The sequence below is a fragment of the Macaca nemestrina genome, chromosome 12 (assembly GCF_043159975.1).
Source record: "Macaca nemestrina isolate mMacNem1 chromosome 12, mMacNem.hap1, whole genome shotgun sequence".
Classification (NCBI taxonomy): domain Eukaryota; kingdom Metazoa; phylum Chordata; class Mammalia; order Primates; family Cercopithecidae; genus Macaca; species Macaca nemestrina.
Genome location: NC_092136.1, coordinates 21,595,979 through 21,622,956, shown reverse-complemented (window position 1 = coordinate 21,622,956; position 26,978 = coordinate 21,595,979). Strand labels below are relative to the sequence as shown.

At 44.4% G+C, this 26,978-nt stretch overlaps 1 protein-coding gene across 2 annotated transcripts; it reads left to right on the top strand.

Moving 5' to 3' along the window:
- The first annotated feature begins 57 nt into the window (after positions 1-57).
- Positions 58-26,785, top strand: LOC105471613 (1-aminocyclopropane-1-carboxylate synthase homolog (inactive) like). Of its 2 annotated transcripts, none has more exons than XM_011724168.3 (15): positions 58-220; positions 8,385-8,929; positions 11,140-11,199; positions 11,617-11,687; positions 12,088-12,157; positions 12,407-12,473; positions 13,432-13,529; positions 13,763-13,840; positions 14,165-14,265; positions 15,848-15,937; positions 16,684-16,729; positions 16,829-16,970; positions 19,219-19,361; positions 19,448-19,601; positions 26,524-26,785. In XM_011724168.3, exons 1-15 carry the CDS (start codon positions 199-201, stop codon positions 26,538-26,540), a joined length of 1,704 nt encoding a protein of 567 aa, XP_011722470.1. In that variant the 5' UTR covers positions 58-198; the 3' UTR covers positions 26,541-26,785. The 2 variants fall into 2 exon arrangements, with proteins under 2 accessions (XP_011722470.1, XP_011722468.1); XM_011724166.3 differs by lacking the exon at positions 26,524-26,785 and adding an exon at positions 20,738-21,240.
- Positions 26,786-26,978: the final 193 nt, after the last annotated feature.

Sequence of the window (26,978 nt, the reverse complement as noted above, 5' to 3'; positions counted from 1 at the left end):
GGGAGCTCCTGGGGAAGATTGCCCTGGATGTAAAAAGGTGGATCTTATTATTACCTCTAAAGCCACCTTGTGCCTAAAAGCAGAACGTGCAGGCCACAGTGGTAACCACATTCAGTGAGGAGCAGCATAGCAGAGCAGGTCCCTGAGCACTGACAGTCAAGGATAGTTTGCTCAGTCAGGTTTTAGGCCGGAGAAAGGATGAGTGAAAAGAGATACAGAGGTAAGTGCTGGTGGCAAGGTAGTGTGAGCTGTGGGATGTAGAGTGAGAGAGGTGCTTTGGACCCAGTGATGCCTGGGGCTCCTGGGCCTCCAGTGAGGTGGGGTCCCTGATGGACTTAGGTGGCTCATAGATCCCCAAAAGTGAATGCCAAGCTTTGAGAGTATGTGCACTCTTCCAGGGGAGGTCTTAAGGAGGGATGTTTATAAGGGCAATGGGGCCTGAGGTTCACCACCTTGGGTTTGAAGCTCCCCTTTCGACGTCCTACTTGTGCCATCTTGTGTGATTCATTGAGCCTCTGTTTTCTCACCTGTAAAGTGAGTCTAATGATGGTACCCTCCTAATAGAACTGTTTTGAGAATTAAATAACATAACATACATAAGGAACCTAGATCAGGGCCTGACTTGAGGCAGTGCTCAAATAATATTTTAGCTGTCTTTGGTAATATTGTGGTTCAGAGAATTCGATGTCCCCCACGAATAGTTTACATCATTCATAATCATTTAGGTCATATCTGGGGACCTTGCTAAATTCAATGGACTTTAATGAATTATATCCTTAACCACGTCATCTGAAGGTTGGGGATAATTCTTACCTTACAGCAGTTGTTAGGGTTAACTACTTGAATGGGGCTGCTAGGTGGTCATTAGGTTCACTCATTAGCTAAGTGACACAGCCTTTTCTTCCAGGTTACTAATTTTCTTTTTAGCTATATCTAATTGCCTGATAAACCCTTTTGTTGAGGTTTTCCATTTTTGGTCCTTATGTCTGAACCTCTAGGATAGGTTGAAAATGCTAGTCTAATGTTTACTACCAAAGTCTGACCTACGTGTGTATGCAACATAGGCATAGCTGTGTTCCAATACAACTTTATAAAAACATGAGATGGGCCCCTATTCTACAACTATGTTAAACTCTTGTAGATCTTCCATTAATTCTCTTGTGTTTCCCAGATGTATAGTAGTAGTCTGTAGATAGTGATAGTTCAAATTCCCTTTTCTGAGTCAAATTTCTTACCTTGGCTAATATTCTTGGCTGAAACTGCTGGTACAATGTTAGATATTTAGCAGAGACAATAGGTAGGCCTTACCTTGTTTATGAGAATCCTTCCATTGTTTCCCAATTGTGTAGGAGGCTGGCTTTTTAGCTGAGAGATGTTTCATGTTAAATAGGTACCATTCATTTTAATACGTTGTCCAAATAAAGAATGGGTGCTGAATTTTGTCAGGTGTCTTTTTAGCATCTATAGATATAATTGATTTTTTTAAAAAACTCCCTAGGATCTATTAATGAAAAGTTGATATAAATAATAGTATTAAACTAGTCTTACATTCGCATATAACCCCACTTGGTCATAAGGTTATTTTATGGTGCCGTTGGATTCCGTTTGCTGAATGCTATTCAGTTTTTAAGACATTGATAATCTACTCATAGGTGAAATTCATCTGTAGTTCTTCATTAAACTTCATCAAATCTTTATCACTATTTATTTGACTAGAAAATGTGGGGTTTTTCTTCTCTAAAATAATCTAAATAGCGTTGGAGTAATATACTCCTTTAAATATATGATAGAATTCACCTGTGAGACAGTCTGGGCCAGATACTTGCTTAGGGAGTTAGCTCTTTTCTAACTTCTATGGGAACTGATTTGTTTAGATTTTTTCTCTTCTGGTATTAGGACTAATAAATTCAGTTTTTATACTAAATTGTCCACTTCATCCAGATTGAAGTGTAGCCATAGAACGATTCAAAATAGTCTTTAGTCCTTATTTCTCTGTACGTGCTTTCTCCTGTTATTTTTATTTTATTTTATTTTTTTGGTAGAGATGAGATCTCACTATGTTGATGAGGCTGGTTTCCAACTCCTGGCCTCAAGGCATTCTCTTGCCTCAGCCTCCCAAATGTTTGGATTACAAGTGTGAGCTGCTATGCCTAGCCTTCCTTTTTTTTTTCTCTCTCTCTCTCTCTTTATTTGATTAGCTTGTCTTTTTTGGAACTAGTTCACTTTTTTCTACTATAAAATAGTTATGCAAATATCCTGTGTAAATCTTGCACCCAACCCCATCCTGGTCTTTCCACTGGAAAGGCTAGCATTTAAAATAAAGTTGTTGACTGGGTGCAGTGGCTCACACCTGTTATCCTAGCACTTTGGGAGACTGAGGTGGGCAAATCACTTGAGCCCAGGAGATTGAAACCAGCCTGGGCAACAAGGTGAGACCTGGTCTCTACAAAAAATCCAACAAAATTAGCTGGGCATGGTGGTGTGTGTCTGTGATACCAGCTACTTGGGAGGCTGAGGTGGGAGGATTGCTTGAGTCTGGGAAGTTGAAGCTGCAGTGAGCTGTGATTGCACCATTGCACTCCAGTCTCAGTGACAGAGCAAGACCCTGTCTCAAAAATAAACGTATTTGACTATATTCTAGCAGAGACTTAGTTCATTATAGCTACATTTTAAATCTATTTAAGTCTAATAAGATTCATAAGTGTACCATTTGAGCTTGGACAAATGGCTATCGCCATCTACCTAACACTCCATCAAATAGAGATCACCTCCATTTCCCTAGAAAAGTTCCTTGGGCCCCAGTGCAGTCAGTTTCTTACACCTCTCCCGTGGCAACCACTGTTCTGAGGAATTGGTACTGCCTGTGGAAATATGGATCCTGTGATGGTCACAAGATTCTAAGTGGACTTATTTTCTTTCAGTACATTGAAAATGACATCCCACTGTCTTCAGGTTTCTACTACTGATGAAGTTAGCTTTTGATCTGTTGTTCCTTGAAAGGTACATTTTTTTTTTCCTGGACTCCTTTTGAGATGTTATCTTTGTCTTGTTTTTTGTAGTTTCAACATAAGTGTAGATTTCCTTATCCTAGTTAGCATTTGGGCTTCTTGAATCCATGCTTTGATGTCTAGCTATCTAGCACTGAAGATACATGTTATTCAAATGGTTTTGGCCCCATTTCCTCTTCTTTTGGGACTCCAAATAAATACATATATGTGTGTGTATTAGATTTTTTCATATTCTCTTTCTTTCTCTTGTCTTCATGCCTCATTCCAGAAAGTTTCTTCAGCCTCTCCTTCCAGGTTGGTAATTTTATCTTTAGAGGTTTTAAATTTTTGGTCCTTATATTTTAACCTCTGGGGATCTCCTGTTTTCTTTCAAATCTGTTATTTTAATAAATCTTAATTTTCTTTCAATTTTTAAACTTGGATTTTATCTCCTTCAACAGTAAAGCAATTATTTTATCTACTCCCAATAGCTGGAGACCAGTTGGTCTTTCTCTTGTCTGTGCTGGTGGTTTTAGGTCATGCTGTTTATTCGTGTACCTGATTTTCTATATGCTGGACACAATATTTTATTTTATTTTATTTTATTTTATTTTTTTAAATTTATTTATTATTATTGTACTTTAAGTTGTAGGGTACATGTGCATAACGTGCAGGTTTGTTACATATGTATACTTGTGCCATGTTGGTGTGCTGCACCCATCAACTCATCATTTACATCAGGTATAACTCCCAATGCAATCCCTCCCCCCTCCCCCCTCCCCATGATAGGCCCCTGTGTGTGATGTTCCCCTTCCTGAGTCCAAGTGATCTCATTGTTCAGTTCCCACCTATGAGTGAGAACATGCGGTGTTTGGTTTTCTGTTCTTGTGATAGTTTGCTAAGAATGATGGTTTCCAGCTGCATCCATGTCCCTACAAAGGACGCAAACTCATCCTTTTTGATGGCTGCATAGTATTCCATGGTGTATATGTGCCACATTTTCTTAATCCAATCTGTCACTGATGGACATTTGGGTTGATTCCAAGTCTTTGCTATTGTGAATAGTGCTGCAATAAACATACGTGTGCATGTGTCTTTATAGCAGCATAATTTATAATCCTTTGGGTATATACCCAGTAATGGGATGGCTGGGTCATATGGTACATCTAGTTCTAGATCCTTGAGGAATCGCCATACTGTTTTCCATAATGGTTGAACTAGTTTACAATCCCACCAACAGTGTAAAAGTGTTCCTATTTCTCCACATCCTCTCCAGCACCTGTTGTTTCCTGACTTTTTAATGATCGCCATTCTAACTGGTGTGAGATGGTATCTCATTGTGGTTTTGATTTGCATTTCTCTGATGGCCAGTGATGATGAGCATTTTTTCATGTGGACACAATATTTTAAAAATTCTTTGAGCAATGTACTCTATGGTAACAGCTTCCAGAGTATTTGCTCACTTCTACCAGGAATTTTGAGTCACCAAAATACAGTATGACTTAACCCAATCTCAGAACTTGAGGCTTTCTGGGTATTATGTGACATGAAGCCAGGCTGGAGTTCATGCAAGGACTGGTTTTCTACTAGTTCACTCTGCTTCCTAGGGCTAAAATGGGAGGCTTGTGTTTAAATCCTGGCTCTAATGTGAGACCCTAGAAGGTACTTATCTTCACTGGGCTTCAGTTTCATCACATTCTTCTCATCTTACATACGGAGAAACTGATGCCCAGACAGGGGAAGTAATTTTTCCAACATCCTACAATTAGTGAGCAGCAATTATAGAACAGAGCCTAGGCCTGTCAAGGGTACTTCTATGTGAGCTTTCAATTTTGGACCCTGTATCTAGGGATCTATATCCCCAAATACCTTGCTTCCCCCTACATGCACATGAAGAGGATTCTGTAATCCCTATCATACTTGCCATACCCAAAAGGAAGAACCTGAATTAGGTGAGAGTACTGAGACACCAGAGGAGGCTGGTGTATGGCAAGAAGAAGGAAGGCTAGAGGACCAAGGCAGAGTTATAAGGGCTTGTAGGGCACTAGAAAAAGTGATACTAGAAGTATCCTTGTGTAAATGGTATAGCCATGTGCTGGTATCAAAAGTGAACTGCCAGCCTGTTCTCACTTCATTTCCCACATTCACTTCCCCTTCCCAACTTCTGCTGTTCAAGATCTGTCTTTCAGCTCTTGTCAAAAGGCTGCTAGCATCCACCAGGCTGATCCTGGGATACTGGTTCTAGCTGCTATAGAAAGCCCCTGAGTGAATTGAAAGGTAGATAGTGGGAGGCTGAGGAATATTGAAACCAATGGTATAGCCAAGAAGACTTGAGGAGAGGATTGGTATACCCCCGGTACCAGACAACTCAGGGCTGAGGTATAGGGGCATTGTTGCCTTTGTGGAATGGTATCATTTACAACAGACTTTTCCCATAGAAAGATGAGTCTTGGCAGAAGTCCAGCTTCTAGGTTTACTCCTGGCCTTGCTGCATACTCACTTTGTTATCAGAGAATACATCTTGGGGCCAGGCATGGTGGCTTGTGCCTACAATCCTAGCACTTAGGGAGGCTGAGGCGGGAGGATCACTTGAGCCCAGGAATTTGAGACCAACCTGGGCAACATGATGAAACCCCATCTCTACAAAAGATACACAAAAATTGGCTGGGTGTAGTGGAATGCACCTGTAGTCCCAGCTACTCAGGAGGCTGAGGTGGGAGGAACGCTGGAGCCCAGGAGCCAGAGGTTGCAGTGAGCCATGATTGCACCAATATACTCCAGCCTGGGCGAGAGAGTGAGATTCTGTCTCAAAAATAAACAACCCCCAACCACACCGCCAAAAAAAAAAAAAACCAAAACATTTTTACCAGGAAAAATGCGTTTCTTTCAGTTAACTGCCTTGGCCCCCAAGTTCTGCTATGTAAATCTGCCCTGGGAGGTTCTCATTCTAACTACTTTAAACAAGTTTCCTCCTCCATTTGCCTACTAGGCCACACTGGCCTTCAGCTTCCCTGTCCCATTCTGGTCCCCATTTCCTATGTGCCTGGAGTCCCTGGCTGAGTGTTCGGTATATGGGGCAGACTAGTGGGACTTTGTTAACAGCAAGGACTTCCATGGCAAGAAGTCTAAGAGCCCCTAATTTAACTTAACTGGAATAACTAAAATTCTGGGACCATGGGCTGAGCTGGCTGATGTTACAGAGCTGTCCAAAGAGCTGTCCCATCTTTGACTTTGTTGTTATGGTGACACAGGACAAAGATACAAAGATACTCTCCCACTCCTGGGAGAACAAAGAAGATGCCCGGTGACAGTAGCTTCTTGTTCATTGGAGGGAGGTTACCACCCAATCTTGGCTGTTTCCACTAGCACTCCGCAGGACCAACAGGGATGATAGGCACCACCTTTTGGAAGGCAAAACCAAAGGAATCTCGCCTGGCCCTTGAAATGCTTTATGATAATCAAGTGTTTGGAAAGATAGTGTGACTCACCTACAGAGTTGAGAGCCCCATTAAAATGAATCTCTTCTAGGACAGGGAATTTGGGCCAGAGCAAAGCTCTTGCTTGTGGAAGAGAGGGTTTATCTAGGCATAAACAGTCATATTCAATTTCTTTCGCATCAGTATGTTCCTAACACTGAATAAAGTTTTTGCATCACTGATGAAAGGTTGGGATCCTAAGTCAAGACTTGACACAGCTTTGTTATCTGACTTTCTCTGTCTATTGCTTCACCTCCCATGGCCAAAGTCTTCATTTATGGCTCATCGCTGCCCTGACTTGGCAACATCCTTGTGGTTATGCCTCTCCTACTCATTAACTATGTTAGTTGCCTATGTGCCAAGGTACTGTGCTAAGAACGTAAAAATGAAGGCTGACCTGGGCAGACACTGAACAAGTAACAATATTAAATGTCATTAAGGGGGAGGTATAGGTTGCAATGGGAACATCACAGGCAAACTGAACATGGTTTGAAGAAGTTGGACAGAGTGTTTGGTACTCTGAAGTACTGGTGCCATAAATTTATAAAAGAAGCAACGAGGTTTTTTTTGTTTGTGTGTGTGTAGTGGGTGTTACTTAGGGGGAAAAACTTGGAATTGTAGCATTTGGTAGAATGGGCATAGATGTAGATTTTTAGAAAAAAGGGTCTTGGTGTCTTGGGATATGAGGATTGTTTTAAAGAAGTAGCGGCAGGTGTTGGCCTCAAGCTTTCCTACCTCCTGGGATCTTGCTATCTGATTTACTGATTCTTTGAGGCTTTAAGGAGGTATTTTTTGGTCTTGTTCAGTATTTAACTTGTTTTCAGAAGTAAGGCTAATCCTAATCGTTGGAAGTATGTTGCAATAAGCCATAATCGTGCCACTGCACTTCAGTCTGAGTGACAGAGCAAGAGCCAGTCCCTCCAAAAAAAAAAAAAAAGAAAGAAAAAAGGAAAATTTGCTAAGTATAGTCCCAGGAACTTGCTAGAAATGAGGATTCGCAGGTCTCACCCCAGACACACTGACTCAAAATTCAGGGGTGAGGTCTCACCATCTGTTTCCTACCATGCCCTCCAGGTGATTACTGAAGGACTTGGTAATGGATTTCAAAGTTTGAGAGCCATGTACCTAGCCCATAGTTACAAGTGATGGAAGCCTAAGGCAGCTGTCACAGTGAGTAGGTGGAAGGCATTTGCAGGAAGCCAAGTGAGGATAGAGAAACTGAGGAATCTAAAGGCTTTGAGTATCTGGTATGGCCAACCTGGAGAACAACAGGCAAAAAGCAGGGCTGATGTTCTTGAACAGGGCTTGGCAAACCTTTTCTGTAAAGGACCAGACAGTTAATATTTTAGGCTCCGTGGACCATATGGTCTCTGTCACGTGGTCTCTGTCATGACTATTAAACTCTGCCATTGTAATACGAGAGCAGCCATAATCAAGACATAAATAAATGAATGGGGCTGTGTTTCAATAAAACTATCTACAAAAATAAGTGGCAGGCCAGATTTGGCCCTCAGGCATTTAGTTTATTCTAGCAGAATGTTTTACTCAGTGGGTAGTGATGGTGATTGTTTTTGAGCAGTAGAAACCCTTTTTTCCTATTTAACCAAACAAAGCAGGAACTGCTCAGGTTGAAGAACAGGGTGGAGAATCCAGAACCTCCTTGTTCATATCCCCTGCTCTTCCTCAGAACACATTCTATTGAATGCCATTGAAGTAGAGCACTCAGTGTCTAGGCTGGGGGCCATGTACTCATTGCCCTAATGAGTAGGTAACTCTTCATGAACCAATCTCTTGGTCATATAACCAAGGTATGGAAGTAAGAAGAACCAGTTTGAGATCTGTTCTGTCTCCATCCGTTCCTGGAACTGAGGGTCCAGGAGATCCTCCTTTGTTCCAATGTCAATGGTCTCTTTCTCTGTAGGTGCCAGGCAGCCTGCAGAGGCCAGTAAAGATACCTGGAGTATGAGTCATTGGTCAGACACCCTTCCTGTGCCCTCCGGCCAGAGGAGAGACCAGGTCCCCAGAGACCACAGCATCTATCCCCAGCTGCTGGAGATAACACTGCACTTGCGGCAGGCCATGAGGGAGCACTTCGTGCAGCTGACGAGCAGACAGGGCCTGTCACTGGAGGAAAGGAAGCACACACAGGCCATCCGTGAGAAGGAAGCCCTTCTGAGTTGCTTAATATGCCGGATGATCAACCTCCTACAGTCTGAGGCTGCAAGTGACCTGGAGCTCCAAGTGCCTCTTCCTTCTGAGGACTCTAGGGGTGATGTCAGATATGGGGAGAGGGCCCAACTGTCTGGACAGCCTGATCCAGTTCCCCAACTGAGTGACTGTGAAGCTGCCTTTGTCAGTCGTGACCTATCCAACCGTGGGATTGACATCTCTGTCTTCTATCAGTCAAGCTTCCAGGACTACAATGCCTACCAAAAAGATAAATATCATAAGGACAAGAACACCTTGGTGAGAATTTGGGGTGGGGGGTGGGCAGCATCCTCACGGGCTCCAGTCACTTGGATTTACTGAGTCCTGGGCCAAGTGTTGTATGTGCTCTCATTCTTTATAGCCTTATGAAATGGGCACTCTTGTCATCTTGAAGATAAGGGAGTAATTGCAGAAATAAAGTGACAATGCCCCAGAAAGTTGGAAAACTCCCTCCACCCCCAAATCCTTCCCTCTCCCTAAATCCCAGCTCTTAATTATTAGGAGTTGGCCCCTGTGGTCACAGGGGCAAATAAGCCTGCCATTATAGAACTTAGTATAGTGATGAATGGAGTCAGCAACTGGGGCACAGACATTAATAATCTTCCCAAGGCCGGGCGCGGTGGCTCAAGCCTGTAATCCTAGCACTTTGGGAGGCCGAGACAGGCGGATCGCGAGGTCAGGAGATCGAGACCATCCTGGCTAACACGGTGAAACCCCGTCTCTACTAAAAAAGATACAAAAAAACTAGCCGGGCGAGGTGGCGGGCACCTGTAGTCCCAGCTACTCGGGAGGCTGAGGCAGGAGAATGGTGTAAACCTGGGAGGTGGAGCTTGCAGTGAGCTGAGATCTGGCCACTGCACTCCAGCCTGGGCGACAGAGCGAGACTCTGTCTCAAAAAAAAAAAAAAACAAAAAAACAAAAAATCTTCCCAAGAGCACGAAAGGATGCCCACTTCAGGTGGTCTGGGAAGATGTTTTAAAGGCTGAATCTGGCCGGGCGCGGTGGCTCAAGCCTGTAATCCCAGCACTTTGGGAGGCTGAGACGGGCGGATCACGAGGTCAGGAGATCGAGACCATCCTGGCTAACACGGTGAAACCCCGTCTCTACTAAAAAATACAAAAAACTAGCCGGGCGAGGTGGCGGGCGCCTGTAGTCCCAGCTACTCGGGAGGCTGAGGCAGGAGAATGGCGTGAACCCGGGAGGCGGAGCTTGCAGTGAGCCGAGATCGCGCCACTGCACTCCAGCCTGGGTGACAGAGCCAGACTCCGTCTCAAAAAAAAAAAAAAAAAAAAAAAAAAAAAGGCTGAATCTGCCAGCCATGTGGCGATGGTCATGGCAATGACCCTCCAGGCAGGAGGAACAGCACAGGTAAAACCTTCAAGATGTGAAGGGCTAGGAGTGATTGGGAAAGGAGGTCCAGTGGCCAGAGTAGGGACCACTGGTACTGTGGCAGGAGGTGTGAACAGAGGTAGATGGGAGATGTTAAGATGTTACCCTAAGGGACCGGGCGTGGTGGCTCACACCTGTAATCCCAGCACTTTGGGAGGCCAAGGTTGGTGGATTGCTCAAGTCCAGGAATTCGAGACGAGCCTGGGCAACATGGTGAAACCTCATCTCTACAAAAAATACAAAAACTAGCTAGGCGTGGTGGCACACACCTAGAGCCCCAACTATCTGGGAAGCTGAGGTGGGAGGATCACTTGACCCCGGTGGGTGGAGGTTGCAGTGAGCTGAGATCATGCCACTGCACTCCAGCCTGGGTGACAGAGTGGACAGAGTAGGACCCTAGCTCAAAAAAAAAAAAAAAAAAAAAAAAAAAAAAAAAAAAAGGCATGTTACCCTAAGGGCGATGGGGAACTGATGAAAGGCTTCCAGCAAAGGGGGTCCTTAGCAGTAGCTCTCCAACCAGAGGGTGGAGGGCAACATTAGCTATACCTTCCCCTTCTGTTCTTTCTATTCTCCCGTAATAACTTCGAAGGTCCTAATGTGTAAGGAGAAGTAGCAGAGGTAGGTGCCAGGTGGGGCCTTGGGGATTAAGGGTCCAGGGTCAGGAGTCAGGTAGGTAGAGTTCTACCTATCACCCAAGGTCACATGGCTAGTAAGTTATTCAACTTTTCTAAACTTCACTCTTTAAATTGGAGTATATAGAACCTTCTTCTCAGGAATTGAGACAACTCACATGAAACACTTGGTCTAGTGTCTGGCACATAATAAGAACTCAATGACTGGTCGATAGGACATAACTTATTTATGTGGCTCTAAGGGGGAAATTTGCAAGCTGTACTATTTTGGGTTCATAGAAAGCTTTCCTAACGTGTAAAGTTGTCAAATTTGGATTGAATTGCCTCGGGGGCAGTGAGACCTCCATTTGAGCTAATCTGAGATGAATATTTCTTAGCGTGTTTCAAGGGATCTATATAGGGTGGAGCAAGAGGACTGACCTGATCTTGGATTCCTTCCATCTCCAGGGCTTCATTAACCTTGGCACCAGTGAGAACAAGCTCTGCATGGATCTGATGACTGAAAGAGTAAGGATGTTCTGGGCTATGTTGGGACCTGCCCCCTCCCCCAGCGTGCTCCTCAGCTGTGGTGGATACAGGGGTGAGACATAGGAGCTTGGAAGAAGAGTGAAGAAATAGCTTCTAGAATAGCACATTTAACCTCCTGGCCTTGCTGACTGTCCAGAGGTATTCTCTGATTAGGTATATGGTGGGAAGGTTGCTATGGGAACCTCTGGGTCAAATACTTCCCAGTGAGGTATCTACTTGTGTAATTTATGACAAGATGGTAGCCTCCATTCATAAAGGAGCACTCAGTATGTATACCCATACCCTTTCTAGGCGGTCATGTATGTGGAGGGCAAACACTCTTGTATGAACTAGGAGTAGGATGAGGCCTCTTGGACTTTCCTGGCCTACCTGTTTTCATGTTCTATTTGTCAACAGTTGCAAGAAAGGGACATGAACTGCATTGAGGACGCCTTGCTGCAGTACCCTGATTGGAGAGGGCAGCCGTTGTAAGTGACTTTCAGATTTAGGGTCTCTTGGTCCCACAGGCAGCTGTCCTTATCCAGAAGGAGGATTCAAGGCACCAAATTCCTGGTTGGTTACCTCCCTGTCTCTTTGGGTGATAACGTCTAGAAAATGCCTAGAGCAAAACGTCATCAGGAGGCAGCCTCGTATAGTAGGAAGGGTTATTCCTGGTATAGTAGGAATAATTCAAAAGGCCCGAGTTCTTGTGCCAACTCTCACTTATTGTCTGTGTGACTTGGGGAGTTGATGGTCTCAGTCAGTAGCCCTGTGATATGAGGTTGGACTGGGTAGCAAAGGTCCCTATTAGGCTGGACAATGGCCATCCAGACCATGAGCGAGGAAAGGGGCTCAGGAACCACAAGGTCTCTCTGGGTCTGTTTACAGCCTGCGGGAAGAAGTGGCCCGGTTCCTGACCTACTACTGCAGGGCACCTACCCAACTTGATCCAGAAAACGTGAGTCAGTTTCCCAGCCTTGCTGCCACCCTGGTGGAGGGCTATATTCTTGGAGGATGCTCTGCCCTTTCTAGGGGGTACAAGGAGAACCAGTGGAGACTCTCAGGGGCCAGGGCAGTGTGAAGGCCAATGTGTCCCAGCTGAGGAGGTTCCCTGTGCCTGTTCCGCCCAGGAGGATGGAGAAAGCATGGCTACCCCTTCTCACATAGGTATTGGTTTTGACTTCTGCCTCTCATGTGTCGTCTTCAGGTGGTGGTTCTAAATGGCTGCTGCTCTGTCTTCTCTGCCCTGGCCATGGTTCTGTGTGATCCAGGCGGTAAGTCAGTGGGCTCTGCTTTCCCTCTCAATGAAATACTAGCAACATGGGTAGGAACACACAGGCACTGGACTTTGAGGAAGAAGAGCATCCTGACTCAAGGCCTTTTCCCCACAGTGGTGGGCCTTTTCCCACACTGACTAGGTTATCTTCCTATTTCTGTGGGAGCAAGGGGTTTGGATTCTCCATTTAATGGAAGAGAGACATGATGGACCTCAAGGAGGTATGCCCCAGGAATGACGATGGGGGCCTACCTACTATGTTCATGGCTGGGCTTTTGGGCTCAGCTGCAATACAGAGAGCCATGGCAATGGGCTCAGACAATATAGATTTCTTATCTCTTCAGAAAAAGGTTAATTAGTCCTGGACCAAACAAGGTTGAGTGGACTGTTCTCAACCTCCCCTGTAACAATGCTTAAGCAAGAGGCTCCAATGTTAAAGAGCTCTGGATGCATCAAAAGAAGTGGTTAAGATAGTCCCTTTCATGCAAAGGAGCTTCTCTTAACTCATCAGTAAGGCCAAATGGATGGGAAGAAAAGAAAGTGAGATCCCCAGGTCCAAACAAGGAGCCCTCCTTGCACATGGACCTTGACCTCTGATATTTGGCCTGGATCAGTTGAGACTTTCCTAATAACCATTGCTCCATCTGCTAGTGAGCCTTGCTTAACTTGTGCCCTGGATTCTGAGTTATTCAATGATATTCTTCCCTCTTCTTCTCTAATATACCTGCAAAGAAGAAACTAGAGTTTTGTTTCCCCCAGTGATGTCTATAATAATGGATAACTTTCATAGCACCTGAACCTAAGAACATTAATCCCCAGGTAGAAAGGATCGTGAAACTGACTTTTTTTTTTTTTTTTTTTTTTTTTTTGGTCAACAGCTTTGCTAGTTTGGGGAGCCTGGCAACAGGCTCTGATTGGGAGACTTTGAAATGATGGCTCTGTCTCTCTGTTTCCAGAGGCCTTCCTGGTCCCTGCTCCCTTCTATGGTGGCTTTGCCTTTAGCTCCCGCCTGTATGCAAAGGTTGAGTTGATTCCTGTCTACCTGGAGAGTGAGGTCTGAATGGGGCCCCTTCCCTGCTCCATACATCTAGACAATGGACTGTTCTGGGGACACTTAAAGGGGTAGAGGGGCTTGCTTTCTACCCATCTAAGTGGTTGGGTAGGGGTGGAGAAGGCACGTGGACTAGCACTCTGGTATGAAGGCAGAGGATTATCTGGGGCTTATGGGAATGAGGAATCAAGGCTTAGACTTTAAGAGACACTTCTCACATAATGTTTCTCTTCCAGGTCACTGTTACAAACACCCAACCTTTCCAGCTCACTGTGGACAAGTTAGAGGAAGCCCTGCTTGAAGCTAGGTTTGAGGTAAAGAGGGAACCATATTTTTAGGATGGCCACTGCTGGTCCTGAAAGGGGTTTGAGTATTGAAACTCTGGTGCTGCTTGTTCACCAAGACCTGGTGGGCTGTCCTTAGTTGGAAGAGACAGTGAATGATCCAGGGGTGTGTCCCTCTGGATCCCTGAGTCCTATGGGGATGTTATAGCAGCCCCAGACTTCCTTCCTGTTCCCCCTCTTTGGGCAGTAGAGTAGTTGCTGCTTCAAGACCCTACCTAGGCCTTTTAGGGTGCCTGAATTTAGGGTAGATGCAAAGGACTTGTATTCACTCAGTTATATTTGGGTTTTTCTTAGGGCAAAAAGGTCCGAGGCCTTGTGCTAATCAACCCTCAGAATCCTGTGGGTGACATCTACTCCCCAGACTCGCTAATGAAATACCTGGAATTTGCCAAGAGGTATGAGTTCCACCCCTTGAGACTAGGTAATTCCTTGAAAGTATTCCCGTCACTTATAGTCAAGTAGTCAAGAGCCAGATCTAGTGGCACATGCCTGTAATCCCAGCACTTTGGGACGCCGAGGCAGTGGATCACTTGAGGTCAGGAGTTTGAGAACAGCCTGGCCAACAGAGGGAAACCTTGTCTCCACTAAAAATACAAAATTAGCCAGGCATGGTGGTGGGCACCTACAATCCCAGCTACTTGGGAGGCTGAGACATGAGAATTGCTTGAGCCGGGGAGGAGGAGGTTGCAGTGAGCCGAGATCGTGCTCTAGCCTAGGCAACAGAGTGAGACTTTGTCTCAAAAAGTAATTTACCCTAAATATTCTCACTATACACCATACTTTGCAGAGTTATATAAAACTAACTGAAATTAAAATGAAGGAAAACGCAATCACATACTTACCACTTCAAATTTTTGCCATTTCCTTTCTAGCCTCAGCCTATGTATTGACATTTACATAACAGTCAAAATATAGTTTTGTTTTCTGAGAAATATGTCACTTAAAAATATATAATTTGTTACTTTTCTACTTAAGCTTAAGTACTTTCTCCCAGCATCCATTTCGGAAGCCACTTGGGCTGGAGTGCCGAGGAAGACACTCTCAGACCTTGTGGGATGAAGACGTGTTCCTACAGAGCTTCACGTTCCTTTCTAAGAGCAAGTTAACCTTAGTTTTCTCTGGAGTCCTGAAATAGTCCTATTACTTAAGGCAGATAACCTTCCATTTTCCATAAGAAACAGACTTAGTCAAACTTCATGACTAACCCAGACCAATGAATGGTGCAGCTTGGGGTCAGGAGGAAAAATGCTAGAGGGGGTAGGCAAGAATTGGATAGAATGGGTTCACCTCCCAGCTATAGCACCTGCTAATTGACTTTACAGCTAAGAGCCTTAGTTTATTTTTTTCTTTTTCTTTTTCTTTTTTTGAGACAGTCACGCTCTGTCACCAATACACCCAGCTAATCTTTGTATTTTTAGTAGAGACAGGGTTTCACCATGTTGTCCAGGCTGGTCTTGAACTCCTGACCTCATGATCCACCCGCCTCGGCCTCCCAAAGTGCTGGGATTACAGGCATGAGCTACGGTGGCCAGCCCGCCTTAGTTTCTTCATCTGAAATGGAGATGACAGTAGTGACGATTGTTGGGAGAATGAACGAGACACATAAGCAGTTAGGAGCTCCTGACTCTACCAGTTAAAAATTATCGGGGTTACCCAACCTCTTCCCATAGTCTCTGCTTGATGGTTGAATGGTTAGCTAAGGTTAGACAATATGTTCTCAACGTGTCTTTTGGTTCCTGTTCCTTCTCATTACCCCCAAGCTAGGTCCAAGGGTCCCTTCTGGTGTACCACCCCATCTACCTTACTATACCCCTTGGAGGGTCAGATGGGCTGCTGGGGCAGTAGGAATGCATGATCTGTGCCCAGAGAACACTATAAAAGACATGACTTAAGATTACAAAGATGCTTGTAAAAAGCATGCTAAGAAAAAAGGCTAGAGATAAGCTAGACCTTATTCTTCTTTCATCTAATCTACAGGTATAACCTACATGTGATCATAGATGAGATTTATATGCTGTCTGTGTTTGATGAATCCATCACATTCCACAGTGTTCTGAGCATGAAAAGGTGAGTTGGTCTCAGCTGGAGTTGGGAACGAGAACCACAAGCTTCTTGTTTTGCAGGGTGAGTTTATGTGACATGAACTTAACTCAGTTCCTAGCACATAGCCAGTTAACTGCTCACAGGGGCTGTGAATGCAATCAAAGCATCATCTTTCCCCCTAAATGTCTTCTAGTCTATATGCCATTTTGTATACAATAATTTGAGGTCAAGGTAGAAAGTCTACCGTCAAAGGTCAAAATAAAGTCTCATAAAATGCCAGGGTAGGAGCTTCTTGATAAGTAGAGCACAGGGAAAGAAAAAGGAGGCAGAACCTTCTGAAGGGTAGTATCTGGCCCTAGAGATGGGATTGCAGCATTCAAAGCAAGGGAATGAAATGCCTGGCAGAAGGAACAGCTTCACCAAAGATGGAGCAGTAAGAAATATTCAGGCATGTTCTAGAAATGATGGTGACCCACATCTGAAGAGCCAACTGCCAGGAAGGTAGCTTTGGCCAAGCTGTAGGAGAGCCACATGTCAGGCTGAAGGCCCTAGACTTCATTCAGTGGGCACTTCAGTTCTGTTCCCTCTAGGTCTTCAGGGATACCTTGTGTTGACTTCCTGGTTTAACTGGGACAACTGTTTCTTGAACGTTGGGCCCTATAGGCCCTGCTGTCTAGGAAGAACCTCAAGTCCACTTCCCTCTCGTATACCCCAAATATTCATCAACTATTTCTCTATAACCTTAGTTATTTTTTCCATTTCTTCTTCAGTTTGCCTGATCGCAACAGGACCCATGTGATCTGGGGTACCAGTAAGGTGAGCCATTGCTTTCTCTCCTGGGCTAGCGAAGGAGGAGGAACCGGGAATAGAAGGCAGACAAAACACTTGTTCCTGTTCCTACTTTTCTTCCTCTAGGATTTTGGCATCTCTGGTTTCCGCTTTGGTGCTCTGTATACCCACAACAAGGAGGTGGTCTCTGCTGTGAGTGCCTTTGGCTACCTCCACAGTATTTCTGGCATTGCACAGCACAAGCTGTGTCAACTGCTCCAGAACACAGGTACTGAGCTCTAGCACAGGCCAGCATGTTGGCTGGATGTCATGGCAATGGGGAGTTCTTGGATTTGCTTGGGTCTCTGATGTGCCCTTAATATACTGAGACCCTATGTGCTGTCTCAGATTTAACTGTGGTAAGACATGAAGTTTGAAGGAGGGCAAGATAGGGCAGATAACACAGCAGGATATAGACAGAAGATGGAGGTGCTATTTTAAAACACAGGATGAGGCCAGGTGTGGTGGCTCACGTGTGTAATCCCAGCACTTTGGGAGGCCAAGGTGGGCAGATCACTTGAGGTCGGGAGTTTGAGACTAGCCTGGCCAACAAGGTGAAACTCGGTCTCTACTAAAAATGCAAAATTAGCCAGGCGCGGTGGCGCACGCCTGTAATCCCAGCTACTTTGGGGGCTGAGGCAGGAGAATCTCTTGAATGCAGGAGGCAGAGGTCGCAGTGAGCTGAGATCGTGCCATTGCACTCCAGTCTCGGTAGAAAAAGTGAAACTCTGTCTCAGAAAACAAAAACAAAAACAAAAAACCACAGGATGAGCTTAATTTCTGGATGTCTGGTAGCTTGTGTTCTGCCTAGAGGTGGGATGGCTAATCCTAGTTTAAGTTGTAAAGGTAGGAACTTCAGAAATTAATCTTTATGTGAATGTAGATTTTCCGTCCCCAAAACTGTTTGCTTTAGACAAAGATTATAAAACCAGAAACAAAACAAACACCCTGACTCTTCTAATACAACATAATTTCATCTTCCAAGGTGGCCAAAGGAGAGCTGCCATTTGGGCAAGTTGGTGTGGCTAGGCCTGTGGCACCTGGATTCATCATCCCCTCACTTGGATCTCAAGTGAATGCTGGCCTCAGAAGGGACTTTCGCCTTTAAAGCCATGGCCCAAGCTTAGAGACTCATTTTTTTTACTTCCCTGTAATAGAACAGATACAAAGCTGGAAGTTTTAATTCATAGCTGGGATATAATGAAACAAACGAATATCATTATATTTGCTGGTTTAGAAAACAATTTGCTTTCAGGTCTGGGACGGGAGAGAGGTAGACAGGAGCAATCCAACTGAATGCTTCCATAGATATCAAGACCTTTGATACTTGGCAGAAACCAGATCCCAGCCCCTTGAACGCTGGTCCTCAATCTTGGATGGACATGGGAGTTTCCCAGGGAGCTTAAATACTGACATGTGTGTTCCATCTTCAAAGATCCTGATATAGCCTGAGCTATATCAGATATATAGTCTGAGCATCAGGGCTTCTAATAGTTCCCCAAGTGGTTCTGTTCTATGAATGCTGAGGGCGATTGGCCAAGAGCATCCCCGGGCACACATATATTCCTTCAACTCCATTGTATGAGACTCAAATTCGGGTGGTAGGAGCTGTGAGTCCCTGCTGCTTGCCCAGTTAACAACAGCAGCATCAACCCCTATTAGGGGATTGACTCCTTGCCTCAGGGCTGTGAACTCAGAGAACTTTCCTACTAGACCTTTGAGAAGCCCAGTGTCTTTACCAGAGCCTTAGATAAGAGGTGGGTGTATTGGGTGTGGACACCATTAGCTCAAATATGCTAGAGTTAGTCTTAGAAATAGCTTGTGGGGTGCAGTGGTTAACACCTAAAATCCCAGGACTTTGGAAGGCCAAGGCAGATGGATCACTTGAGGCCAGGAGTTTGAGACCAGCCTGGCCAACATGGTGAAACGCCGTCTCTACTAAAAATACAAAAATTAGCTGGGTGTGGTGGCGTATGCCTGTAGTCCCAGTTACTTGGGAGGCTGAGACATGAGAATCGCTTGAGCCAAGGAGGTGGAGATTGCACTCTAGCCTGGGTGACAGAGGGCGACTCTGGGGTTTTTTTTGTTTTTGTTTTTTTTTTTTTTTAATTTTTATTTATTTATTTATTTATTTATTTTTTTGAGACAGAGTCTCGCTTAGTCGCCCAGGCTGGAGTGCAATGGCGCGATCTCGGCTCACTGCAAGCTCCGCCTCCCGGGTTCACGCCATTCTCCTGCCTCAGCCTCCCGAGTAGCTGGGACTACAGGCGCCTGCCGCCTCGCCCGGCTAATTTTTTGCATTTTTTTTTTAGTAGAGACGGGGTTTCACCATGTTAGCCAGGATGGTCTCGATCTCCTAAACAAACAAAACAAAACAACAAACTTGCATGAAGCCCAGGAAGGAAGCATTTGGGAAGGAACTCTCGGTAGATTTCTGTAGTAGTATCTATGACAATGTTTTTCCTCTACCCATCCAGAATGGATTGACAAAGTGTACCTACCCACCAATTGCTACCGGCTCCGGGAAGCTCACAAGTACATCACTGCCAAGCTGAAGGCATTGGAGATCCCCTTTCACAACAGCAGCTCTGGCCTCTATGTCTGGATCAACTTGAAAAAGGTGTGTTCTGGGAATCAGGACAGGTGTTCTTGGGCAGACCTGCCCGCTGGGTCTTGGGCTCAGCTCTGTTCCTGTGCCCTCCCTAGTACCTGGATCCCTGTACATTTGAAGAAGAACGGCTCCTCTATTGCCGCTTCCTGGACAACAAGCTGTTGTTATCCCGTGGCAAAGCCTACATGTGTAAGGAGCCAGGCTGGTTCTGCCTCATCTTTGCAGATGAGCTCCCCCGGCTAAAATTGGGTGAGTGGAGCTGGCCTCCCAGTCCTTTAAAGATGCCCCATCAACTTAATATCTCAATCTTCTCCCCATCCTTAAACATCCTATAGATCTAGCCCTTTACTCACTGTTTCCATGTCTATCTTTAGTTAAGTGCTTTTGCAAACAAGAACTGATATGTACCGCAAGCACCTATCCATTCATTACCCATTTGGGGTATCTGTTCTGTGACTGCCATTGAGTGAGGCATTGGGACAACAAGCTAAAGAGTACTATTCTGAGGCCGGGCACAGTGTCTTATGCCTGTAATCCCAGCACTTTGGGAGGCCGAGGCAGGCAAATCACGAGGTCAGGAGTTCGAGACCAGCCTGGCCAGCATGGTGAAACCCCGTCTCTACTAAAAATACAAAAAATTAGCCAGGCATGGTGGTGTGCGCCTGTAGTCCCAGCTACTCGGGGATGCTGAGGCAGGAGAATTGCTTGAACGTGGGAGGTAGAGGTTGCAGTAAGCTGAGATTGCACCACTGCACTCCAGCCTGGGCGACAGAGTGAGACTCCATTAAAAAAAAACACAAACAAACAAACAAAAACAAAAAAAGTAGTACTCTGCCCTTGTGGGGCTGCCAGGCTAGTAAGTGAGATGGATAGGCAGGTGACCATGGAAGTCCCTGTATGCCATACTAGAGAGTTTAGATTCTCCTCTGAGGTTATAGAGAATAGGACATTCGTGTGAACATTTATTTATTGCATTCCACTACATGCCAGATGCTGTTCTACCTGCTGGGAATATAGCAGTGAATCGTTCATTTTCATGAAGGGTTTTGTTGCAGAATTCTTTTGAGCTAGCACAGAAGATAGGCTGAGTGCAGAGACACTAGAGGCAAACAGAAATCCTAATGAGGCCAAGGCCATAAGCCCCAGAGTACAGGCTTTGATACGAGATATTGAGATGTCTCGCAGGCTGACATAACAATGATATTCAAAAAGAAATCAGGGATGTAACATGTAGACTTGGAAACCCATCCCAAAGATGGGAGGGCTGAAGTTCAGGATCCCTGAATGAGAGGCTTTTATGGTTGACCATGACCTGGATCTGTCTGGGACCCACCTGCAAACCCACTAAATCACTATTGCTCTCTGTCCCCATTTGGACCCTCTAGCCATGCGTCGGTTCTGTGATGTGCTGGAGGAGCAGAAGGAGGCTTGGATAGTGAAGCAGTTGGAGGATGCAATGAGGGAGTAGGCCGTCTGCCTCCCAACCAGCAGTTCCAGCCCGTCACTTGCTCAGGGACCCACTAATGTCAGCCTCTGGTCCAGAAGTCCAGAGTGTCTTTTTGTCAGTGTTGTGATGGAGAAAATGGTGGGCTCCTCCAGGAAGATCTCATCTGACCCAGTCGTCACCCTCCTTAAGCTGAGTGTCTGTCGTCTTTGGAAGCTTTCCATCTTTTTAGTCTTTGCTATCCATTATATATGCAACATGTTTTTATTGGGGTTGGGGTAGAAAGACCTAGAGACACCTAGAGAAATAAAGGAAGTTCTCTGGGCCCCTATTTAGATGGTTTATTTTTATATTCAGTACCTAATAAATTCTATACTTTTAAATTCTAGGCTCATCTTATTTTCTTGCTTATATTCTTCATAATCATCTTTGGAAGCCAGATGATTTTCTGTCCTCTTTGATTTTTAAATTCTAAGGCAGGTTCCATGTAAAGAATACTGTCTAGAGCAGGCAAGAAAAAGAAAGAAGTCATCCTTAACTGATGGGCCATTTTCCAGGTGTTGGACACAATGTTCTATAAGATTCTTATGAAATCACATCTACTACCACATGACCTACTAAGAGGCAGGTGGGAGTATAATTGCAGGTATTCCTGCTTCCAAATACTAGAGTTTGCTCTACTTTTACCTTCCCAAAAGGCTTTTAAAGTCTCTTGTTGGGTACGGTGGCTCAAGCCTGTAATCCCAGCACTTTGGGAGGCTGAGGCCAGAGAATGGCTTGAGGCCAGGTGTTCGAGACCAGCCTGGGCAACTGAGACCCTGTCTCTACCAAAAATAAAATTAGCTGGGTGTGGTGATGTGTGCCTCTAGTCCAAGCTATTCAGGAGGCTGAGCTGGGGGGCTCACTTAAGTCCAGGAGGTCAAGCCTGCAGTGGACCATGATCGTGCCACTGCACTCCAGCCTGGTAATAGAGTAAGACCCTGTCTCAAAAAAAAAAAAAAAAAAAAAAAAGTCTGATAAACTTGGTGTCTTAGTCCCTTTTTGATGTGAAAATATCACAAAGTGGATAGCTTAGAAACAAATCTTTCTCACAGTTCTGAAGGCTGGAAAGGCCAAGTTCAAGGCCCTGGCAGATTTGGCATCTGGTGAGGGTCCCATCTTCCCAGTATCACCTCATGTGGCAGAGGGGTGACAGGTCTCCCTCCGCCTTCATGACCTAATCACCTTTCAAAGGGCTCACCTTCTGATACCATCACCTTGGGGGTTAGGATTTCACATATGAATGTTGTGGAGACACATTCAGTCCCTAGCATCTGGGGTTGTCCATTTCCATTCCTAGTGTTTTCAGCTGTTCAAATCACACCACCCATCAGTTTCTCTGCAAAGCCCTTGCACATCAGAGCACTGATGCTGTGACGTGGGCAGAGAAGGGACTACTACCATTTTATGGATGAAGAAAGAGCTCACAGTACCAACTGGTGACTTTAGTCACTTGGATTTGTGGCCGTACTTGCTCCGAATCCAAATTTGTTTACCTTCATTGTCAGTTTGCTTGTGTTGTTGTTGTTGGGACAGAGTCTCAGTCGCCCAGGTTGGAGTGCAGTGGCGCAATCTCAGCTCACTGCAACCTCTGCCACTGGTTCAGCGATTCTCCTGCCTCTGCCTCCTGAGCAGCTGGGACTACAGGCATGCGCCATCTCGCCCAGCTAATTTTTATATCTTTAGTACAGACAGGGTTTTACCATGTTGGCTGGGCTGGTCTCAAACTCCTGACCTCAAGTGATCCACCTGCCTCGGCCTCCCAAAGTGTTGGGATTACAAGCTGAGCCACCGCTCCTGACTGATACTGTTCTTTTTTTTTAAAAAAAACTCTAGTATAATATTGAATAGAAGTGGTTGAGAGGACAGCTTGCCTTGTTCTCAGTCTTAGCAGCATCGAGTGCAATCTTCTGCTGTTGAGTATGTTACTGTATTTTCATTCTGCCCCTTATCCAACAAAGTTTCCTTCTATTACTAGTTTGCTGGGAGTTTTACCATGTATGAGGGTTCAATGTTGTTAGATGTTTTCAATCTGCATCTATAGAGATATGATTTTTCTCTTATCAGTGTGGTAAATTACATTGATTTCTTAATGTTAAAGCAACTTCACATTCTGCAATAAACCCTGTTTGGTCATAATGCATTGTCTTTTTACATACCACTGACTTTGGTTTGCTATTTTAAGAATTTTACATTCAAGAGAGACATCATTCTATATATATATATTTGTAATCAATTGTTAGTTTCAATATCATGATTAATACTGGTTTCATAGATGTTTGTGAAACTGTGCTTTCCTCAATTTTCTAGAAGTTTGTGTCCAAAAACTTCTTCAACCTTTACATGTTTGGTTGAATTCAGCTTTAAAACCATAAGGGCCTGGAGTTTTTTTTTGTTTTGTGTTTGTTTTTTGTGGGACGGCTTTTACTTATAAATTCAATTTCTGTGACAGTTCAAGTTTTCTATTTCTTGTATCGGATTTGGTTATTTGTGCCTTTCAATAAAGTTTGTCTATTTCATCTAAGTTTAATTATTGACATAAAATTGGTTATAAATATTGTTATCCTTTTTAATATACATATAGGACCTTTAGTTTTATCTGCTTTTCCTTTCCTGATAATGAAATTGATACATGCAGGAGGGAGATAACGGGGAGGGTCTCTGGAGAATCTCCAACCCATCTGTGCACTGGGAGAGCAAGATGGAGCCAAGGGAAGCTGCGGCCATGCTCAGAGGGGAGGAGCCTGGCCTCTGCAATTCCTGTGTGGTGGCCTGGGTATCAATCTGTGAGTTGGGGGCCCGTTAGCAGGAACCCCTCTTGCTCTGCTGAGAGTATTTTTCTTTCTTCCTTTTCGCCCAGTAAATTCCGTTCCCCTCACCCTTCAATGTGTCCGTGTTCCTAATCCTTCCTGGTGGTGTGACAAGAACCCGGTTTTAGCTGAACTTAATTTTTGGATCAGTCAATGTGTTTATCAATTGTATTGAACTTTTCAAAGAACCAACTTTCGGTTTCGTTGATTTTTCTCTATTGTTTCTCTTTCATTTCTGCTCTTTATTCCTTCCTATTTACTCTGGATTTAATTTGTTCTTTTTCTTCTAGCTTCTTAATGTGGAAGCTTAGATCATTTGTTTTAAGTCGGTTTCAAATATATGCATTACAAGCTATTCATTTCTCACTTAGCATTATTTTAGCTACATTCCATAAACTTTGATCTGCTGGTTTTTAATCATTCAAAATATTTTCTAATTTCCCTTGTGATATCTTTTTTGAAATTAATGGTTTGCTTAGCATATGTAACTTAGTTTCCAAATACTTGGGGATTGTTCAGCTTTCTTTGTTAATGATTTCTACTTTAATTTCATTGTGACTAGAGAATGTACTCTACGGTTTCAATCCTTTGCAACTTATTAAGACAGTTTATGGCCAGATTTGTTTATAGCATGTGGTCTATCTTAATGTTTCATTTGCATTTGAAAAGTATATTCTGTGGCATTGGGGATGGTGTTCTATAAATGTCAATTAGATTAAATTTTTGTATAATGTCCAAAACTTCTGATCCTTAGTGTCTTTTGATCCATTTATTCTATCACTGAGAGAGTGGTATAAAAATTTCCAATTATAATTATGAACTTGTCTTTTCTCTTTTTCGTTCTGTCAGTTTCTGCTTCATGTATTTTGAAGTTTTGTTATTAGGAGCATAAACTTTTAAGATTGTCATCCTGATGAATTAATCATTATAAAATGCCCCATTTTATTTTTGTTAATCATTTTTGTCTTGAAGCCTACTATGTCAGATACCAATATGAACACAACAGCTTTTTTAATGATTATTATTTGCTTGGTATTTTTTTTTCCCATTTTTACCTTTGACTATTTGGTTTTGTATTTAAAGTGTGTCTCCTGCACACACCATATGCTTGATTCTTGCTGTTTTATCCAGTCTGATGATCTTTTAATTGATCTTTAGACAATTCACATTTAATGTAATGTGTGTGTATGTCTTCTACGTAGGACAAATGCCTGTGTTTGTTGTTTGGTGGGGTTAAATCCCCCTGCTGTATGCTTCCATGGTACCCAGTAAATAGTATTTTTTAAATAGTCCCCACATTGTAAGTCGGCCTTCCCAATCAGTCATGCAGGCTTTGGTTTGTCTTGCTCATCACCGTATCCTCGCACTTTACAGAGACCTGGCATATAACAGGCGTTCACTGAGATGTGAATTACATAGAGTTAAGATTTAAATAGAGGGAAATGATGACTTCCTTATCTTACAGAAGAAAACATTCAGGGCCAAAAAAGTCATGAGAGTTTCTCGAGGTCACAGTGTTAGCTAGTGGCAAGGTAAAAGTGAAGACAAGAAGTGGAATGGCCAGAAGACAGCCATGCCTTCCCAGCCATACCTGTATTGAGAGATTCTGCTTATATCCTTCCATGGGGAAAGAAGACTTTCCCATTCAAGGCACCTCAGAGATTGCAGCGCTACCTGGGACTGGGTGCCCACTGTACCCACTGCCAGAATATGTAGATCTTAGGGCAAAGTTTGAAAAATACTTTTAAAATTATATATATATGTAATTTTTTTGTTGTTTTTTGTTTTTAGACAGAGTTTGCAAATACCCAGGTGGGAGTGCAGTGGCATGATCATATTCACTGCAGCCTCTACCTTCTGAGCTCAAGTGATCCTTGCACCTCAGCCTCCCAAGTACCTGAAACCACAAACACATGTCTGGCTAATTTACAAAAACCTTTTGGCTGAGAGTGGTGGCTCACGCCTGCAATCCCAGCACTTTGGGAGGCCGAAGCGGGTGAATCACGAGGTCAGGAGTTCAAGACCAGCTGGCCAATATAGTGAAACTCCGACTCTGCTAAAAACACAAAAATTAGCCAGGTGTGGTGGTGCACGCCTGTAGTCCCAGCTACTCCAGAGGCTGAGGCAGAAGAATTGTTTGAACCCAGGAGGCGAGGGTTGCAGTGAGCAGAGATCCTGCCACTGCACTCCAGTCTGGACGACAGAGTGAGCCTCCGTCTCAAAAAAACAAAAACACACAAACCTTTTTTTGGTAGAGACACGGTCTCCCTATGTTGCCTAGGCTGGTTTCAAACTCCTTGGTTCAAGGGATGGTCCCACCTTGTCCTCTCAAAGTGTTGGGATTACAGGCGTGGGCCAGAACGCCTAGCCAGAGTTCAACAAATGTTGCAGCCACATGTGGGAGACCAGGACATGCCTCCCCAAAACATGAAGGATTGTGCTAAAGACAAGCAGCAGCAGATTCAGGAAAGCTCTCTACCCTGGCCCTTTGCCTAAAAGTAGGACACAGGTTTACAAAGACAAAAGGTATCCTGTCCCTCTGTCTACTTGGGAGAACAAAGACTACTTTAGACCCCTACAGCCTGGAGATAGTATCAGAGGAATTTACATTAACAAGCTTGACTAACTGGCCTTTTTTGTTTTGTTTTGTTTTGTTTTGTTTTTGTTTTTTGCCGTCTCACAAGTTGCCTCCTGGAGAGACTCGAAGTCCTATTTCTTTGTCTTGTAACTTAAAAAAATTACTGTTCTTTGTTGAAGATGCTATAAAAAATGGAATTCAAAGTCACCTCTTCCAGAGCGACTCATTCCCTTCTATTATGAAATATACATGTCAGTAAATGTGTTTGTTTTTCTCTTGTTAATTTGTCTTTTGTAACAGGAGTCTCCCCCAACTAAGAACCTATGAGGGCTAAAGAAAATCCCCTACAAATAAAAGGGGCAGAAATGACAAGCTGCGATGAAAGGCCACAAGGATGCTCACACCCGAATCTAAAAAGCGCTTTGTGGGGGCCGCAGCCAATCATACTTTGGCCAAGAAATTTCTGTGGCTCTAACCTCCTTTGAAAACTGGAGAACCAAGGCCAGGTGGCAGAGGGAGGTGACTGACCCCACCCGGCCCGGCGGCGGCACGCGCAAGCCACCCAGAGTGGAGGTGGGAACCGGCGCTCCGCCCCTTCCTCGCTGAACGGGGCCCCTTTCCCTTTTCCCGGTCCCGCGGTCAGACCTCGTGTGTGACCCTTAAAGCGTAGGCCCCGCCGAGACTGCACCCGGCCTGAGCGGCGAGGGAACAAACTGCGCCCTGAGCAGGCCAGGAAGCCCGGCCCGGGGCAGACG